Source organism: Crocodylus siamensis, chromosome 11 (genome assembly GCF_052110815.1).
Source record: "Crocodylus siamensis isolate JL-2025a chromosome 11, ASM5211081v1, whole genome shotgun sequence".
Taxonomy (NCBI): Eukaryota; Metazoa; Chordata; order Crocodylia; family Crocodylidae; genus Crocodylus; species Crocodylus siamensis.
In genome coordinates, this window is record NC_143405.1 from 4,681,817 (window position 1) to 4,700,761 (window position 18,945).

Consider the following 18,945-nt stretch of genomic DNA (forward strand, 5'->3'; position numbering starts at 1 on the left):
GGATCAGCCTTAGTTATTCAAGTATATCACTGCACTTGTGTTTAGGTCCAGTGTACAAGTAAAAGAAACCTTTAACCTAACTACATGATTACACAGCAGTGTGACCTATCTACGATGGACATTGTGAAATTAGGGCATTTCATTGCCTAGAGTCATCAACAGCTCAAACAGTTAAAAGACGGTCATGGAAAACTAAAAATGAAAGTCCACAGAAAACTCCCACCTGAATAGTAAGGCTTGTTGCATTTTATCTCTGGTCTTCAGTTCTTTGTCTCCTTATTTAACAATTTTGATTAACACCTGAGAGTCTATTTGTACAAGTGCTTAACAAGTGGTTAAAACATCTGAATCCTTCAGCAGTGAGCAAATGCTTCCATGTTAAGCAATGTTTATGCTAATTCTGCCTCAAGCAATTGTCACCTCAGAAGACTAAATTGTTTGCTCAAAGGGATGCCCAATTTCAGTGGCATTTAATACTGAATATAACTGCTGTGCAGGAGAAAGAGACAGCTTCTTATGGCCAGGTTCTAAACGTGTTAATTTTGCAAAGCAGGGTCAATTTCCCTCTCCAAGTTCTCTTACTCACTGAAGTATCCTACAGCTCTTTCAGGACCGACCTACTGGTCTGAAAGAAGCAAGAACAAGTGATGGGGCAAGCAATTTAAAGACCACAAAGCAGTAAGTCTTGCTTTCTTACAAAGTTCCGAATATGGATACAACAAATAGATCATGTCCAATTTCTCATGTTTTTTCTTCAGTCTAAAGAAGCATACACATGCTGCATTTACTATTTTATAGTGCTGGCAAACAGCGAGTTCTATGTTTGCACACAATTTTTCACCGCTGTCAGCTGCATTAAAGATGTAGGAGACAGAAATACCATGCCAGCCATTTTGCCATAGAAATCATCCTCTCTTTCCTCCGGGAAATTCTTTCGACTTGGAGATTCCTGGGGAAGCCTCTGCATTGCTTGAAAAAACAACAACAGAAGGTGTTAGCCATTTTAAGCATTCTTTTAAAAACAAAAGAGAGGTCCAAGTTCTCAGTGGTTATGTAGAGAACTTGGTGCTTTAAAAGAATCTGAATATCCAGGGGCTGCATGGACTGGAGTCTGCACGGAGTTACTGGGTTTTGGTCTATGTGGAGGATCAAAACCAGCTGAAATAACTATGCAGTGCCAAAGGCTCTATGCAAGATCCTCTCTATGCCTCAGTTTTGACGTACAGCATGCTCTGCCATGACTTTCCACTGTACTAAAATTGCCTTCAATTTGAATCACAGGCCCTCCTGTAATTTTAGTTATGTGCCTCTCCAGTAGTAATGCCAATGTATTACATTAGGAAGTATTCTGACCAATGAGCCTTCAGTAGAGACTAGGCAGACTGGTGTGGGGGTTCTACTAATTTCATATCATGACCAAGTCAAACCTAGCATCCAAGACCAATACTATTTAGGTCTTATTAAAGAGGCTTCTTCACCTTTATGATCTCCCTTGACACGTCACCATTTCAAGTACCAAGATGCACTGTATTCTATTGCCTGAAAGACTTCAGTCCCCTTAAGGACAGGGATGACATTTGAGACCAAACCTGTTTCTTGGTTTATCCGTTCTTCTGGCCGGGCATCAGCTGTTAGAGGTGGTGGCCCCCCCGGCGGCACTGCAGGGTTCAGGTAGAGGGGTGGCTGTGCCACTCCATATTGATGTGGAAAGCCTGGAGGTGCAAAGCTAGACCCTGGACCAACTGAAGGAGGGGCCACAAGATAGAAAGGAACAGTACCACCAGGGTCTTGCTGTGGAGGAGGCGGCATCATTGTTGATGATCCATCAAGAATTGCGTGAGGTGCTGCAGTACAAAGTTTGAAGAAGTTACAAGTAACTAAATGGAAAGAGACATGACTTAAGCAAAAGACTGGAGAGCCAGGAGCTATCTAGCCCACTTAAATCCAAATTCTTGTGAAAAAGCCAAGACACGACACTCTCCCAGCTCACATTTCCAATATGTTTTTTACTGTTTCTCTTCCCCTTGGGGAAGATAAACTGGGGGCACAGCACACTATATAGGCTCATTTATGAGCAAGAACAAAATCTTTATATCCGTTCATGTGTAATCAGAAAAAAACTGGCATTTACTGGTAAAGTAGTACCCTGACTTCTAATGCTGTATAAACTTTAGTCCTAATGATGAAAAACCATATATATTTCACAAATAAAACCCAATTCGTTTTTTGTTTTAAATCATTTTTCAAAGTTGGAGGCCAGTTTCCTTTTTGCCCTTTGATGACAAGGAGGGCGATTCAAAATACTTACCTGAAGGCATCAGCTGTACACTTTGTATGGGCTGGACCATATTCGGTAACAAGGATGCTAGCAATTGGTTTTCAGTACCAGGACCCACGTCTGGTGTAGCTCCTGCTCCATCACACTGGCTGATATGGTCCAACTCAGAGCTTGGTGTGCTAGAGGCATATTGCTGAGGGGTGGATCTATCTGTGCTGTAAGCTATTACACCCTCCTTTAGCAAGAAGAAAGAAAAACACCAGATGTTACAAATCAGAACCCATGATGGGAAAATCCTAACAAAAAAGAACACAGGCCATTTGTTAGTTTCTTGGAGGCAAAGGAAAAAAATCAGGACTTTTCAATTCAGATTTTCCATTTCCAATTCAGAAACGAGCAGTGAAGCAACTGCTTTTTTGCAAACATGAAAAGTAATTAATTCCAAATTAACCTCATTATTGGAATCAAGATGTATATGCACAACTTGCCTCACACAAACACATCTTGTATATTACTTGCACATTTATATAAAAAGCCATTATTTTATGAAGAGGGTCCATAATAATCTGAAGGCAAGTGTCAAATCTTAGAAAAAACTGGTTCCATACCTTGATCTGTCCATCCAAGTGTCGAAGTCGTACTAACCAAGTAGGTTCAATAAACGTTTCCTGCTCTGGTTTCTCCTTGATCTGAGGGTCAAACAGGCGCAACTGCGACGATACCTGTCAAAATAAAACATTACAAAAATGATGGTTGCTAGTCAGGAAGTCAATAGAACCAGCAATTTTAGAGGTTTCTAAGCTATAAATCCTGGCTCATGACATATTAAGCCATGAGGGCTTAATTCCAAGGAGCACTCATACACATACCTGAACAAGCTGGCTGATGAGCACAGGTGAATAGTACTGGGGATCTCTAAGAACAGTTTTGGAAATCACTTCACAATAATGGAAAGCTTGTGCAGCAAGTCCCAACTCAGCTAGTCGACAAGCATAGATGAATTTGAAAACCTGCAGAATGAGAAGGTAAAATTATATTCACAGGCCCAGAACCTAAGGGGCAATTTGACCCTTCAACCGCAAACTCAAGTGACCTGTTATCACATCTAGTCCAGATTTAACATGAATACTAGTCAAAAGTTTCCCCCACTCAAGTTGCCAAGGGGTAAGAATCTGTACATCAAGAAAGTCAAAATAAATCCTGCTAGATTTTTTTCTTTAAATCTCTAAATTCAGATAATTACCTTTACATTCTAGAAGTCTGGATTTCATAACATTACCATTAAAAGGAAGTAAAAACGGATTTTGATGATCATTAAGACACAACCCCCACACAAAAAGCACATTAAATCACCTTAAAAATCTACATCTGTTTGGATACCAAAAAGAAAGCAACAGTTCATAGTTGCAGTGTATGTGATGTAAAAAACATTTACTTGTTTCAAAGTTAGAATAGTTTATGCTGCAAAAATTACCTTCCAATATTTTAAACAATGAGGATTTGGAGAGGAAGTTTAGGAGAGACAAGACCCACTTGGAGCTGGCTAAAGCATACATGTGAATGCTAGACCAGTCATAGAAGAAAGATTACCTCTCAACAAAAAGGGATACTAAACAAGAAACAGAACAGCTCTTCACCTGAAAATTGGGTAAGCTGCCAGGCTGGGTACCAAGCGACTGTGCATATTCATAGGCTTCTGTTCTTTGAATGGCTTCATTAGTGGCAAACTTGAAAAACGGCAAGCTATTAGAAAATAGGGAGAAAAAATAATTAAATGCCTTGAAGATGAAGGCTTCTATTTAAATATATTTGTAAAGGTGATCAAAAAAAAAGGACAGAGGTCTTCCCAAGTTCACTGATCTATCATCAAGCATGGCTAAGACAAGCCAGTTGCTCCAGGCAATGACATAGTGTCATGGGGTTAACATCACCTTGGACTTCCCAGACCGAATGACCAGGCAGTCACATACAGCTGGGTCAACTTGAGACAATTTCTGGCCTACATGTGGAGCAAGGCTCAAACCCACATCTCTGAAACCACAGTGACACCTAAACTGATCTACCGCTGCCCCCACTCTGTACTGGGATACATCCAATGCATCTAAAATTGGTCATAAGATGTTTCAGATGCGGAGTATCGGCAACTGTTGCGTTTTAAAATAAAGCAGGAAGGATGTTAGTTTAGTGATCTGACAAGCAGCTGCGGTTAGTGGTACTGTACAGCATTACCCCTAAGTCTCCAACCCTTAGCTTTCACTTTCACCTTCATTATTTTTTAATTAGACATGTAATCAAAATTCAAACCTATGATTTGATCCAATTAGGACAATCTTTGTTGTTTTCTTTGTATACACTCCAAATCCAACCTGGGCCATCATGTAGCAAAAATGTGCAGCATCTAACAGGCCTTTGGAAGCTGAAATAAAATACAACGGATTGTTTAAGGAATTTAATCTTAAGTGGTGCATATGTAATTCATGGCATCTTGCACTGTTTGGGTTATTCATAATTCATATTTATCCCCGAGACAAAAAAAATCTACAGAAGCAAAGAAGTTGAACTTTAAGGGCATCAACTGTTTTCGTTCATAACAAAAACAGCCACTTAAGTTTAAAAAAACCCCCTTCCATTAGCCACCCCTATTCTAGTCTCCATAGCTTCTACTTTAAATTAGTTACCCAGAGTATCACCCATAGTGCTGATAGTCCTCGATTCCAAATCCATGTTATTGGTCAAATTGGATAGTACCATGGCAAGATGAGGCCTCCAATCTCCCCACTTCTCATCACCACAGCACTAGAATTAGAACAGATACCGTCAAGGCTGAGACTGGCAGAGCGCATGAATAAGAATTTCAACCTGAGTAAGGACTGAGTAAGGAGCAACTAATCCTGCATTCTAGATATAAGCACATACACAAAGGCATGTTGCTAATGTACAGCATGAGATAGCTCATAACACAAACATGTACAATTCTTAATTGCATCTTATTCTTATAACTCACTGTGGATGCAGCTGGCATTCTTCCAGACATGAGCTGGTAAACAGTCTGCAGAGGATCATTAATTGGGAGACTGTTGGCAAATCTACAAAGTTCAATACACAAGACAAAAATAAAAAATGTCAGATAAGCAATACCAGGTAGGCAATTAAAACAAGTAAGCTTTTCATATTGAGTTCAGCTATGAGAAAGATATATGCAGTAGCAAAATAATGCACTGAAATAGGTAACTGCCTGGGGGAATCATTTTTAAAACAGAATTTGAGTAAATGGATTTGAGCTACGGTTCCACTGTCTGCAAATCCCAGTCCAAGAACAACCTCAACCCTCTTGCTCCTAGGGACAACAGACAGAAGGTGGAATACACAGGTTAACAAGCTGTGGGAGACAAGAGCACACTGTCATATCTAGAGAAAGAATTTGTTTGAATACAGCTGCTTTCCTCTTCAGCAGAAAAAAGAGGGTCTTTAACTCCCCAAAGCAAGCAAGACAGTGGGTTGGTTTTTTTTTTTTTTTAAACTGCTTCAGGTGGCTAACAATGATCTCCACAGTGCGCAAACATGCACTTTTAACTTCTCAAGAGCAGCTAGCTTACAAACTATTTCCTCTGCCTGTTTTCATTTATGCCTGTTGTTTATTTTTGAACAATTCTATGAAAGCTTTATAGGTGGCTCAGCTAGCAAGCCCATGTATAAATACAGTTTAAGATGTAGGCAGGGGAAATTTAACACGAAAGCTGTGGCACTGAGTAGCTTTTAACGATCCACACATTGAAATTAGGCGGTCTTAATTTTAAGCCTTGGAAGATCAAATTAAAACTGCAACATGACCTAAATAAATTCAGTTAGTGGACAACATAACTAAACCATAATGCTTTTGCAGCCATGGCACATAAGAACAGTGGCATGCAGATCTAACTTCATTCAAGGAAAATAAAGGGTTAGTCCACACCATACTAACCATCCACACAAAACTTACTACCTGGTCATGACTCTTGCATGTGTTCTACTGTCCATTTTACTGGCAAGTAGCAAAGCATGTCCCCATAAACCATGCTTCATGGCAGACTCCAATGCATCCTATTTGGGTGGAGAGCATACAAAGACAAATCAATCAGTTTGCTGGGGAACAAGTTTAAACACAATGAAATACTTAGAAAGTATCTTATAACCGAATAAAAAACACTAAGTCAAATGTTTATATGTTCCAAAATAATATGGCTTTTAAACTGCGAACTCTGGGACACAAAACATATCTTTAACTGGATTGTACAGTGGCAAACGGGCAATGACACCGTGAACGTGTGAGCCATATTTTTTACATTTTCATTTGTTACGTGACATGGTACTTATATGTAAGTGCCTCAAGTTTTAGGGATAGGCATTTTTGGAGAAACTAATGAACCAAAACACAAGAATGTAAACATTCACCTTCTTACGACCATAAAGAAGCAGCTCCCTGAATCTCTCCGTCTCTCTTTCAATACTGTCAATTGCTGTTATAAGACTATCAGTGAGATATGAGATTTGAGCTTCACCAGATTCTTCTGCTTGCTCCAAAGCCTCATTAGTGAAGTCAATCAAGTTTGCTTCATTGGGCGATTTCCCAGGAAGCCACACAGTTTTATGATCACGTAGCAAAAGCTCTGCAATGTCTGTGCCTACTACAGTCTAAAAGAAAAAACACATTCAATATTTTAAAGGCATTTCAAACAAATTACTTCACCCTTTTATATTTGAGGCACTTGAAGGTTAAAACACAGAAAATTAGATGGGCCAAGCAAGGCATGTCTCAGGGGACTGTACAGATAAAGACTCATTAGCTATACTGCCTTTTACCTAGCACTTTGAGAGGCAAGATTAGAGTAGCACCTTCAGGCAACTGGTTTGCTACCTCACTGGCAAGTCTCCACGCTATTCCAGCAGTAACCACCCCTTATGTACTAATGCTGCTGTTACATAAATAGATTAACCACATGTTAATATTGTTTAGCTAAAAGACTTGAGAATAAGACATACCCCATTCTGTCTGCACAGCAGTACAATAAACTCCCAAAGCAGACTTGCAGACTCTTTGTCAATTAGATTATCATTCTGAAAACACTGTGTGGCTTTGTTTTGTGCAAAATTAATGACATCCACTTTATGGGTGTCCTCTCTGGAAAAGGAAGATAAATATGCAATGAGATGACAAATATCAGACATCAGAAATCATCACTGCAATAAACAGGGGGTGGAAGAGAGTACAGTCAAAGCTCCCTCAACACTTTAGCATATGGAAGCTGACAAGTGATTTACAGCCAATTTAAATCTCATCATTTCTAGCTTTTTAAAAGTGCAAAGGAAAATGAAATCATCCATCTATCAGACATACTTAGCAAGAGGGCCAGGAAATGCTCTCATCTCTTCTTGTTCTGGAGAATGTTGCAACATTGTCTAGGAACACACACAAATCATAAAAATAAGATGAAAAACATATCGTTATTCTATTTCATTATTTGTAATTCACTCTCTAAACAGTGAATCAAAACAAATTTAGAGAGGCAACCTATGGTGCCATCCACTCCATCACTCCCGGACAACACAGACTCCTACGAGATCCTGATTAAGTCCTATTTAAATGCCTGAAGCTCTACTTTCCATTAGAAACTGTTCTACAGCAAAAGAACTCACGAGGTGTTATCCTTGGTATTCTGCCCAAATATTCCTTTTCTTATTCTTTGTGATGTACAGCATTCTTCTGCCTCCTTGTTGTTTATACAATTCTAATGCCTGCAGGTCATTACATCCCTCCACCCCCTGCCCCCACCTCCTGCTTGCTGATATTTTAGCCTTGAGTTGTCATCTTTTCCCATACAAGCTGCCCTTGCAGTTCTCGTCCTCTCTGATGCTGATCAAAATCCCTTTGGAAAACAATGGAGTCCCAAAAGAATTGGAAACACACATGGGATATTTAATTCCCCTTCAATAGGAGAGCAAAACAGCTCCTGCAGAGAAAGGAACTGAGATACAGATGTTTCAGTCAATGGCAACATGCATGGAATAAAGAAAACAAAGCAACAAGACCCCAAGTTTCCTAGGATTTAGACACCTCTTCTGAATGCAGTTTTAAAGCAGCAAATGCCACTGTGAGAAGAGGAGCAAGATCCTTATGTTGTGCCTACAAGATCTCTTACTAGAGGAGGGCCTCAAAGCCACTTGTAAGCCAACTGCTTACACAATGAAATCTCCCAGGGGGGCGGGGAAAAAAAAAAGACAAAAATATACAACAGAAAAAAAAATCAGCTATTGTTTTTCTACGTACTACTGCACATACAATAGAAGGACATTCCTAATGCAAATGAAGCTCCCTTTACTTCCTCTGGAAAGAAAGAACACGTTTGGATCTGAGTGGTACTTCCGTCTTACCTCCATGCTGTGTATTTCCACCAAAGCCGGCTGTCCTTCTGAAGGCAGGTTTGGCAACACTTTTATTAGATGACCCCCAGGACCAAACCTCGCACAGGTATGAGGCACTGAAAATTTCTCAGGTGTCAAAGGTCTAGATGGGACTGAAGTGGAGAGAACAGTCAAATCAAGTGACAGTTATTTTGGAGACTTAAAGTTACCGAGCCATTTATTCAGTTTACAGTAGTTCTGGTTCACAATTAAAACATACACATGAAACACAAAGAGGCTGTTAAAATTAGCTAGGTACCTTGGTCTACAGCTGGCCATCCAGTTTCACCCGAGTAGCCATACTCTGTAAAAGTCGGTTGACCATCAAAAGTAGTAGCATATCCTCCATATGGATAATTTGTGTGGAGTGAGACTGGCTGGGTGGTAGCTTCGAACGCATTAGCTGTCAGATCATTGTTGCTTCTATAAAGCTGGCTCTAAATGGAACATATTTAATACACACTGCATTAAAGTCACATGGACTGAGTAATACAGCAAACTGACCAATGATCCTACGGCCTTTTCATTTCCCACTTTAAATCTCTAGGGATTCCTTACATTTGGTTAATATTACCTGGCAAAGGACTTCCCTTGGATTACAAAAAGCTGCAAGAAGAATCATGTGGCGTAACAAATGAAACTGCATCTCTTCCCCTGCGTTTCAACTGAGGCAGCAGAGTTCTTATTGGCAGCAAACTGTAGAATTAAGCCTTAAGAGCAAATGCCCCATTTCTTCCTGCATGCTCATGTTACACAGAGCACAAATTTAATTCCAGTTCCAAACACAACTCAGTGAGCTAGTCCCAAGCTAGACCCCATTAGGGTCAAGAGAATATTGTGGCTTCACAAGGAAGTAGTTACTTAGTCAAACCACTCAGTGTGATCTTTCAGATGACGTTTTTGTTGCTTAGAAGAAAAATATTTTTCTGTGAGCTTCATTTTTTGCTAACTTCTAATCTACACTTGTACTACTGCTATAATAACCTGTCAGGAAACCCTGCTCCCAGCACCAGTATCAACAAGTTGAACAGAGGAAAAGTCAATGCCCGATGTACTCATGTAAAACTCACTTGCTGAGAGCGAGAGCTGAAGCTGCTGTGACGGCTGTGAATGCTGCGGGAACTGTGTAGGCTGTGGGAAGAATGCTCGCTGTGGACGCTGCGCCTGTCAAATTCGTCACCATAAGGGTCCCTACGAGGTTCACTTTCATCATCAAAACTCCCAGTAAAGCGAGGATCATATCGCCAATGATCTTCATACTGTTCTTGCCTCCAGAACAACAAAAAGACCAAAATAAAGCAGGGAGCCTGCCTCCTGAGAAGAACCCACTTCCTTGGAAATTCTTTTCCATTCAGCAATGAACACTGTTTAAGAATTGGGACTCATCCATGAATTTAAGTACTGCAGACTGTAGCAAATGTGACTTCATAAAAGTACCTTCGTAAAGGCATTCTGGAAATTCAAACATCAAGACCAACATCCCACTAGAATTCCTATTCAACAAAAATTTAACGCGGAACATCTCCAAGTTTTAATTTCCATTTCAAGACCATATGTTGTTTATGCATCTGGCCGCAACAAAACTTTTTTTCTGAATTCAACCTTTAAGACTGGCTCTTTCCCAATTCACTTCATTTCCCTTAATAATTTTCTCCGTAAAGGAAACATGCACACTGGCAATGACCATTTGAGAAATCTCTTTTACTTCATAAATTATTATAATAAATCAGTCACACTATTTATTTCCCTGTCTAGAACATGTTAGTTTCTCTTCCATTGTTTTGTTGTTTAAAAGTCTACATAGGATTTTTACAGAATAGCTTGCAACTTGCAAGGCCTCCAGGCAATTAAACATTTTGGTAAATTCCACTATAATGGCATCTCTTAAAATCTGCAAATAAAAGGCAGGGATTACGAACCTATTACTGTATGGATACACTTCTCTCTTCTGGTATAGGTTGTGTTCAGCATCATACCAATATCTTTGGTCATAATTCCTGGGATCTCTGTATCTGGGATCATAGGCTGATGAATAAGGGTCCCAGCGATTTGGATCTTTAAAAGATCAAAATAATCATCTTAACTACCAAGTCAGCTGTCCAAAGTATTTCCTAGTTCCCCCCTCTTTAAAAATCCAACCCTCTGCTTTAGTAACATTTGAGAAAGCCAAATGAAAAACATCTTAAGATAACATTTTAAAAAATACTATTTTTTATTGTAAATAGTTGCTTTTCTGCCAAGATTTTACCTCTGGAGCATAGGCTGAGGCATAAGCACATAAAGCGATAGAATGTACAACATACTCCTATAACAAGCACTCCTTTCTCTACATCTACCATTTATCACCGTAATGAAAAAATGCAAAAGGACAGCCGGGCAGTGAGGAAAATAATCAAGCAGGGAATTCAAAGTGGACTCAACTTAACTCCCTCTTCTTCCAGCTCCTGAACCGACAAATGCAGAGAGGAGAGCAGAGCATCAAGGACAAATGTAATCTAGATTAACTTTCAGTAAGTAAAACTTTATTCTAATTACCTGTGGGGACCATACAACAGTTGGGGCTTTTTTGGAAGCAGAAATTTTAGTTTTAGTAACAGACACTAATTTTAAACACATTTCCCAGAGGCATTTTTCTGAAGCAGCTATTCTATAAAGAAACGCACAATTAATTGTCCAACATTACCTCCATAATCATATGGGTTTGCATAATAGTCTGCATAGTAATCATTCCATCCACTCTTTGTATTATAATAATCTTCTTTATATCCCTGCCTGAAAGAGGAAGAAATTTGGGTCATAAATTACCAGGATTAAATTAGGCATAATGGCTGCTCTTGAACCTGGCAGAGGATATGCACAGCTAATCTCAGTGGATTATCTAGAGGTAGAGCTTAAAAAATAAAAAAAACTGCTGTCAGAGGAAATGGAAGGCTCAGGGACCAAGAGACTCTATACAGAGATGTCATTAATTTCAACTGTTCCGTGCCATCACTGACTGAAACTCGCTGCCATATAATACACTTGTGGCTTATGCCAAATAATTTGGTGATCAGTTCCATTACTTATGGGCAATTGATCATAAACACTGTTGCTACAACTGACATCCTTATTGAAGAGTCTCAGTACAGAAGCCAGGAACTTATTGGGCACTGACATGTCTCTTCTCCCATTTCTACAAGAATTTCCTATCAGTTGGGATCAGGAATATTACAGGACTGTAACAAAGCAACCACCACTACACAAGATGTGAGCCAACAAAAGGTTTCAGTCCACAAGACTATCATTTCAAAGCTTTCACTATCAGCAAGTTCACAGTGAGGAGGAAAGTAAACCAAAAAGTTACTCTCATCTATTCAAGTATCTTGACAGTACCTATTTGAGTATCTTGACATTACACTAACATCATGCTCTTCCTGCAGCTGATGCTTATGCTGACTGGGAGACTGATAGTACTGGTGCTGCCCGCTGGAGTATCCATATATAATCCCCATCAATCTGCACTCACTCAATGCCTCATCTCTTTCAACGTCAGCTTTTCAATTGCTGTGTCAACATAGCGAGCATTGGGCATCCTTCTGTATTTAATACTTTAGTGGGAAGAACAGATAGCACTGAGCTATAACTGTATCATAGGGTATACGGAATGAATCATCCTGCAAGTAGCTCTGTGCTCCTGAGTCCACCAAGGAGGGGGACACAGTAGCGATGCACCATGAAAGATGTGTTTCTTAGTGAACAACATAAAAGGTTAAGTAGCATGAAAAAATGGTGCCCTATACAGAGCCCAAGTGACAGTGCCTGTAGTATGGACAGACAGCATACAGGGACAACACCACCTATTAAAACAAGAACTTGACTTAAAAAAAAAAAAGGATGCTTTCAGCTCTGAGAACATGCCTGAATATACTGTTATAAGTACAATGTCTTAGGCAGTTATAGGAGTCATCTGACTTGAAGGGAAAATGTGGGATGTGATTATTATCTTTAAAACCGTGTCCTTTTATTGGTGTCTTTTGTGGAAGTTTTGGGAATCAGGCCTGAAGGACAACATTTGACAACACTCTGACCAAAACAAGTTCTCTGGGAAAAGGGGGAGGAATCGAGTAGGAGCCACAACTGGATCTTTTCACTTCGTAAGATGGGAATCATGTCACAAGGTTTGTAAGCATTAGTTTACCCTTTGGGCATTTCACACACCTGGCACTGTACACTCAGTGAATGAATGGCTGGGTAGGTCAAGTGTGGGACATTAGCAGAGCAGTGCTTGGGGAGCTTGTGCAGACATAGCATCCACTGGTGCAGAAGTAAATCTGATCAGATAAGACCTTGTCAAGGTGGCTATCAGTGAGTAGATTTGCAGTGGCGGTTCTGGCAGTTAAGACACCCATTGTGTCATGAGGAAATGTTCCTGCTTGATCTTAACACACTGCTCTGAGCCACGGCTGAGCTGTAATAATTTCTGAGAAATAAAGTATGCTAATTTAATAGAAACCTATTTGTACTAATTCAGCCTAACTCCCCAAAACTTGTTTGAGTGAAGTGTCAGAGTAAGGTTGAGAAAGAAAATTGATTTCGCTCAGTTTTACAGATCAGCTCTAACACTTATAAAAGGTGCTCAAAACACAGACAGACCAAGATGTAAAGCTGTGCTTATAGAAAAATGGGAAAATGTATCAACCCAAACACTGTCTACTCACCCACTCTTTACCATTGTCTAAGAGACTAAATTTATTCATCTGTTAAAACAAAAATGCTAAGGGTGAGCAGAGACAACACTGGTTCAACAGGCAACACATGCTGCTGTGTTTGCAAGGAAATCCTAGGAGCCATGAGCAGAAATGCCATTTGTTCAATTCTCCAACCCTGTTATCTCAGATGTGTCATTTTGAAAGTGCCAGGCTTTAATGACAATTGTACCTAGCACGCTCTTCCATCTGTCCCCACTGAAACAGAACAAAACATCAGTACTGGTTGTATTGTTGAGCCCCAGTGAGTGGGAATAACACCACAAAAATGAACGGCTGAAGGCAGAAGGAGCAGTAAAGAATACAGCAATCACAGTGAGGTCCTTTTGGCAGGGCATTTGGCTTGCTAACCTCTACAAGCAATAAGCAATTTGCAATTCATGCTGCCTAGATTTCACTTTATTGCATGCAAACTGAAATGTTGCAGACAACTGCCAATAAAAATGTCACGCCATTAGGCCCCCACATACTGTGAACTGCACATGACAAAAGATCATTCTGCAGTCCCATTCAGTATATCAGGACATATTAAACCTTTATAGAGCCTCAGAATTACGTACATAGAAGGAGGTCTATCAGAGCAGTGACTAGCTCTAGAACTGGGACGCTCAGGCTCTGCATACCGATAGCCCCCAGACTCCACATAAGCAGCACTACCACTATCATAGTGTCTGTAGCGGGGGTCATATCGTCCATAGACGTCCTCCTAGGGAAGAAAGGGTTACACATTAACAACTGGTGAGTTAAATTGTTCAAATGATCTGACATGGATTAAAGAACATTTTTCTATGGCTTCCTCTGACCCAAACATTCAGTTTCCCTTGCAACCTCCTTGTATTCACTTCTATGCTAGCTCAATTTTCAGAGCTAGATCACCATCACCATCTTGCCACAAAGGATACAGACAACTACTGTGCCATCTGACAACAGTGTCCAAAACCTGCATGAAGAAAATCTCTTCAGCTCAGTGTTGTTCTGTCACTGAAAGGCAGCTTTCCTGCTGTTTGATTCTCACCTGGGAGGTGGGAATTTTTTATGATCAGGACACCTGTCAAGCTAGGGTAAGTCTGTAACTGCCAACTTCTTCAAAAAGGCAAACACTAAAATCTGTCAGGTGTTGACTGCCACTTTCAGAAGTTAGTATTAATGTTCATTTCATATTTTAAATAGGTTTATCATTTAAACTGCACAGACCTATTACTTTTTTCTGATCTATCTTTATGAGCCTGGGTTTTCATACTCCTGATATCAGATATGCATCATGTTAGTTTTACAGGAACCAAATTAACAGATGAAACTGCAAAAAAATCCTTCCAGAAGTTATCTTCTTTCTTACAGTTTTAAGGTCTTGCATTGCGTTACTAACATTCAGAACTTCTCTACAGTTAAACCTAAGTGAATAACTGTTCTACTCTGCTGATCGCTATACCAATAAAGAGTTAGGAGTCAGAACTGACATTCCCCCCCTGCCAAATTGCTATATATATTTGAACTTCACAAAGTAAGGAAAGACATTTTTACTTTACCGAATAATAAAGGTGAGCTGCTGCTCTAGGATCCGCAGGGGGGTAAGATGGTGGATATGGCTGCTGATATGCATCATAAGGATGTCTGTAATAGTAGTAAGGGTTTTGTGGTGGACCAAAAGCATCCTGAGGAGTCTGTGGTGGCAATGGACACTGTGGCTCTTGCTGTGTGGCTGGCATGACTGGCTGGGTGGTTGTAGCAACTGCTGATGCAGTCAAAGCACTTGATGATGGAACAGGCAATGGTTGTTTATCAGAGCTTGGCTGAGCAGGCCTGGCTGGTGGCTGTGTTGAACTTGCCTCCTGGGGACCCAGATGATAGTGCCTATTACTCGGTACCTGATTGTCATGCTGCTGTGGTGCCTGCATGGGTTTACTCCCTGGAGCCACCTGGTAATTTGAAGGAACAGAAGAGCGCCCAGAAGGTACTGCTTGTGGCATTGGAGCAGCTTGCATTTGCTGTTGTGAAGGCAACGTGCCCTGCATGGCTCTATCCGATGGAACCTGATGCTGCACATCTTTTGTGACCTGTTGATAAAAATGTTGTTTGTCATGCTTCTCTAGCCCCACCTGGCTATTGTGATTGGCTGGTTGTTGAGAATATGCTGGACCACCAGACAGAGATGGGTTTTGCACCTGTCCTGAATTACTTGTATTACTTCTCTCCAGTGTCCATGGTACTGTAAAGTCAAGTGCTTCAGCAGCTTCTTCTTTACTATTTGAGTGATCTGCAAAATTATTGGAAGGTACCATGGAATTCGCTGGTGGGACTAACACATTTGTATTTCCACTAGGGAGACTTGTCCCAGGGGGCACTGATGAATTAGCCCCTGGCATAGTAGCCAATTCTGGAATAAGACTTTCTGAATTAACATTCTTTTGACCTTCTGGAGCTACACTAAGTGGTATCTGAGATGGAAGTTGCATCAATAGACTTGTGGACTGATTAGGTGCAATTTCAGAAGCGCTACTAGGACTTTGTAATAAATTAGCATTTGACAGATTAGTAGTAGTTGGAGGTGCATTAGCTAAAGATCCAGCTTGTACCACAGGCAATGACACATTTTCCCCAGAGAGGATCCCACCAACATGCAGAGTTTGGAGGCCTGCAACAGGCTTGTCTCCAACTCCAGGATCTTTCAGCAACTGATTATTTTCATTCCTTAGCTGATTAGATAGAGAAATGGAAAAATTAATTGGCTGAGCCAAGTTATAGCTTTGATTAGGCTGAGCAATCAGGACAGGCTGATTTTGCAAAGACTCTGTGGGTGGAGAAGACAGCAAACTTGCATAACCTGAACTTGCCTGAGATTGGAGTGCTTCCTCTTCTCCCATTTTGGGAGGATTCTCCAAGTTCTCAGAGGATACATTTCCATCCTGGGAAGGCTGCACGGTTACAGAGCCTGGTTTATTTGGCTGCTGATGTGACAGCCCCTCTTCAGGTGGCTGAATAATTTCCACCTTCTGTTTGGCAGGTACATATACTGCCGGAGCAGCAGGTGCCAGAAGAACATTACCCCCAAAGTTGGGCAGTTCGTTATGAGCCCACAGAGTGGTTGCTGGACTGTCACACTTCTTAACTGCTCCTTGAGCTCTTGTTGAGGGCCTTTTCTCAGATACTGCTTGAACATTTTCTATGCCAGGCCCAATGACAGGCTGCAACACATTTCCATGCTCTGCCGTGACGACAAGAGGCAGCGGGTGTGCTTGGGGAATGAAGAGGGTTTCCAGATTATCTGGTGGCTGTTCGAGATTTCCTGGGGAGGCAGCTGTCAGAGCTGCAGTTTTCTTGGCATTCTTTTTGTTTGGGTGGTTCTCCCTTAGCTCACCTACCATCTTTGCCTGGTCAATCTCTGCAGGCTTCACCCCAACCCCATGGGACCTCACCGGTTCAAAGGAACTATTTGCACTTGTCTGAAAGACTCCCGTAGGCTTGGGGGGACTTGGAGTTGGGGGATGGGACAGATTTCTGTGGTAGTTCTTGCTTATGTTGGGCTCACTTGTATCTCCTCCGGAAGGGGAGCAGTCAATCTGCTTAAAGAAACTGGCAGATGTCTCTTCATCAGGCTTCCCGCTTTCTTGCTGAATGAATGTACCATCGAGCTCTTGAGGTCTCGCTGAGCTGGAAACACTCCTGTGGCTAACATTGCTGTAGTTTGAGGATACGCTGTCAGGTCGGACGGGATGAGGTAATGAATCAGGTGCTTCTAAATTTGGTCCTCCTTCTGCATGGCTTGCAATAGTGTTCTTTGGAAGTGAAGGCCCTGGGGGCAATCCACACCTGTATAGATCAGATCCTACACTTGAGGACAAAGGATTATTCTGTGGTTCGTTCGGTAGAACTTCTTGATTCTGAACACACTCCAGGTTCTCGACATTTTCATACTGTGGAGCAACATTCCCATGAGCTTTGCTAACATCTGTGTTATCATCGGTAACATGCACAGAATGTTTGCCAGTCTGGGCCTCATGCGGGCTGCTCACAGTTCTCAGAAAATATTGGACATCCATTCCCTTTGGTACACGCTCATTAGCAGAGCCTGTACTAACTGGTGCCTGAGACTGAACACTGGCTACTACCTGCTGAGGAGGGAGAGAAGGGTGATACATAAGCCCCGAACTTCGCTGACAAGCATCAAAGTCAGCTTTACTAGCCAGATCATTTACTTCTGATGAAAGTATTTCTTCATTTTCTGCCTCATCCCCTTTGAAAAACATGGAGATAGTTCCTGAATCTGGATTGCTGGGAGCATGTCCACCGAATGTTTCAGATGCAGCTTGAGATTGGTTTTTCAGGTTACTTTCCTGAGTGGTGGGGTTTACCAAACCACAGTCTGGTAACAGGGACTGTGGGTAAAACTGCTCAGGGTAAGGTTGAGCCAGACAAGTGTTAGTCATTTCTACAGACTGTCTAACCATATTTTCAGGCTGAAGGCTGCTCACTTGGGGGTTACCTCCTGCAGAACCATTTTGCCCATTCTTGTCACTACCACCCAACAAAGGAGCTTGCATGGTACTTTGCTGATGTCCAGGAGCCAGATGCAAACTTGAACCACCAGCAGAAGGGTGAGAAATACTATGAACAGCATTCTGAGAAGGTGGCTCAGCGTAGGGCATGTAATTCCGAACTTGAGGCTGAATGTTACCCTGAACAAGTCTCCACTGAGATGAGGCGGTTTCTGCGAAAGGGAGGAATGGTGTCGTAACAGGTACTGCACTAGGGTTACTTGGATCTCGATTTACATCTTGTATACTTAGAGGCCTGTTTGGTGCAGGCCCTACTCCTACATGTCCACCGAGAGAATTTTCAAGCATCATTCCTGGACTATAATGCAGTGGTGCTGAAGGGGTATGGAGTCCAAATTCTGCATTGGGTTGCATTTCTGCAGTACTATTTAAATCATGTCCCGGCAATGAAGCCAACACATTAGAAAAGGTATTAGAATTTATTCCTGGTTGAGACACAGGTGCCGGTAAAGATGCATGCAGTTCGTGTGGATTATCCCCTGCATGAGAAGGAGCTTTGTGCATAACAGCTGGCTGAGGATACACTGAGGAAGGAGGACCTGGCATGACCAGTGGATTGCCTTTGGATGGATTACCTAGCGGAGAACCCTGTGGAGTCTGTCTGCCAAATGCAAAAGGGTCCGTCACAGGTTGTACTGGGGCAAGTGCTGCTGAGACTGGTACGTTTGCCCGCCTGCCGAATGGGTTGTTTCGCCAATACGCATTCCGAGCAGTTCCCACAGGAGGCGGTCCCCCAGCTCCCGCTGGCACGGTCTGTGGAGGTGGCTGCATGATCAGCTCTCAGCAAGGTCACACACTATTTGGAGAACTAACAGATGTTATAGATGTATTCTTTTTTCTTCCCCACACTGCAAAAAGAAAACACAAGGCAAGTTAGTTTCACAGTCCACAATAGGCAGATTCAGCACTTTAAAAAAATACAGTCACCACA

General features: G+C 41.5%; 1 protein-coding gene across 9 annotated transcripts in view; it reads right to left on the minus strand.

The window, feature by feature from the left end:
* SEC16A (SEC16 homolog A, endoplasmic reticulum export factor) overlaps positions 1-18,945 on the minus strand; it is a 33,772-nt gene that overhangs the window by 9,198 nt on the left and 5,629 nt on the right. For 6 of the 9 annotated variants that reach the window (XM_090021459.1, XM_090021457.1, XM_090021460.1 and 3 more), the window contains 20 exons: positions 14,988-18,862; positions 14,022-14,167; positions 11,400-11,488; positions 10,636-10,771; positions 9,787-9,985; positions 8,976-9,153; positions 8,687-8,829; positions 7,653-7,714; positions 7,298-7,436; positions 6,710-6,949; positions 6,261-6,358; positions 5,283-5,364; positions 4,957-5,074; positions 4,583-4,694; positions 3,916-4,021; positions 3,148-3,288; positions 2,887-3,000; positions 2,309-2,513; positions 1,590-1,844; positions 881-969 (listed from right to left, as the gene is read on the minus strand). In XM_090021459.1, coding sequence (XP_089877585.1) covers positions 881-969; positions 1,590-1,844; positions 2,309-2,513; positions 2,887-3,000; positions 3,148-3,288; positions 3,916-4,021; positions 4,583-4,694; positions 4,957-5,074; positions 5,283-5,364; positions 6,261-6,358; positions 6,710-6,949; positions 7,298-7,436; positions 7,653-7,714; positions 8,687-8,829; positions 8,976-9,153; positions 9,787-9,985; positions 10,636-10,771; positions 11,400-11,488; positions 14,022-14,167; positions 14,988-18,785 — 6,450 coding nt within the window. In that variant the 5' untranslated portion in view covers positions 18,786-18,862. The remainder of the gene's footprint in view (positions 1-880; positions 970-1,589; positions 1,845-2,308; positions 2,514-2,886; positions 3,001-3,147; positions 3,289-3,915; positions 4,022-4,582; positions 4,695-4,956; positions 5,075-5,282; positions 5,365-6,260; positions 6,359-6,709; positions 6,950-7,297; positions 7,437-7,652; positions 7,715-8,686; positions 8,830-8,975; positions 9,154-9,786; positions 9,986-10,635; positions 10,772-11,399; positions 11,489-14,021; positions 14,168-14,987; positions 18,863-18,945) is intronic. The other 3 variants (XM_090021462.1, XM_090021461.1, XM_090021463.1) reach the window with 2 other exon arrangements.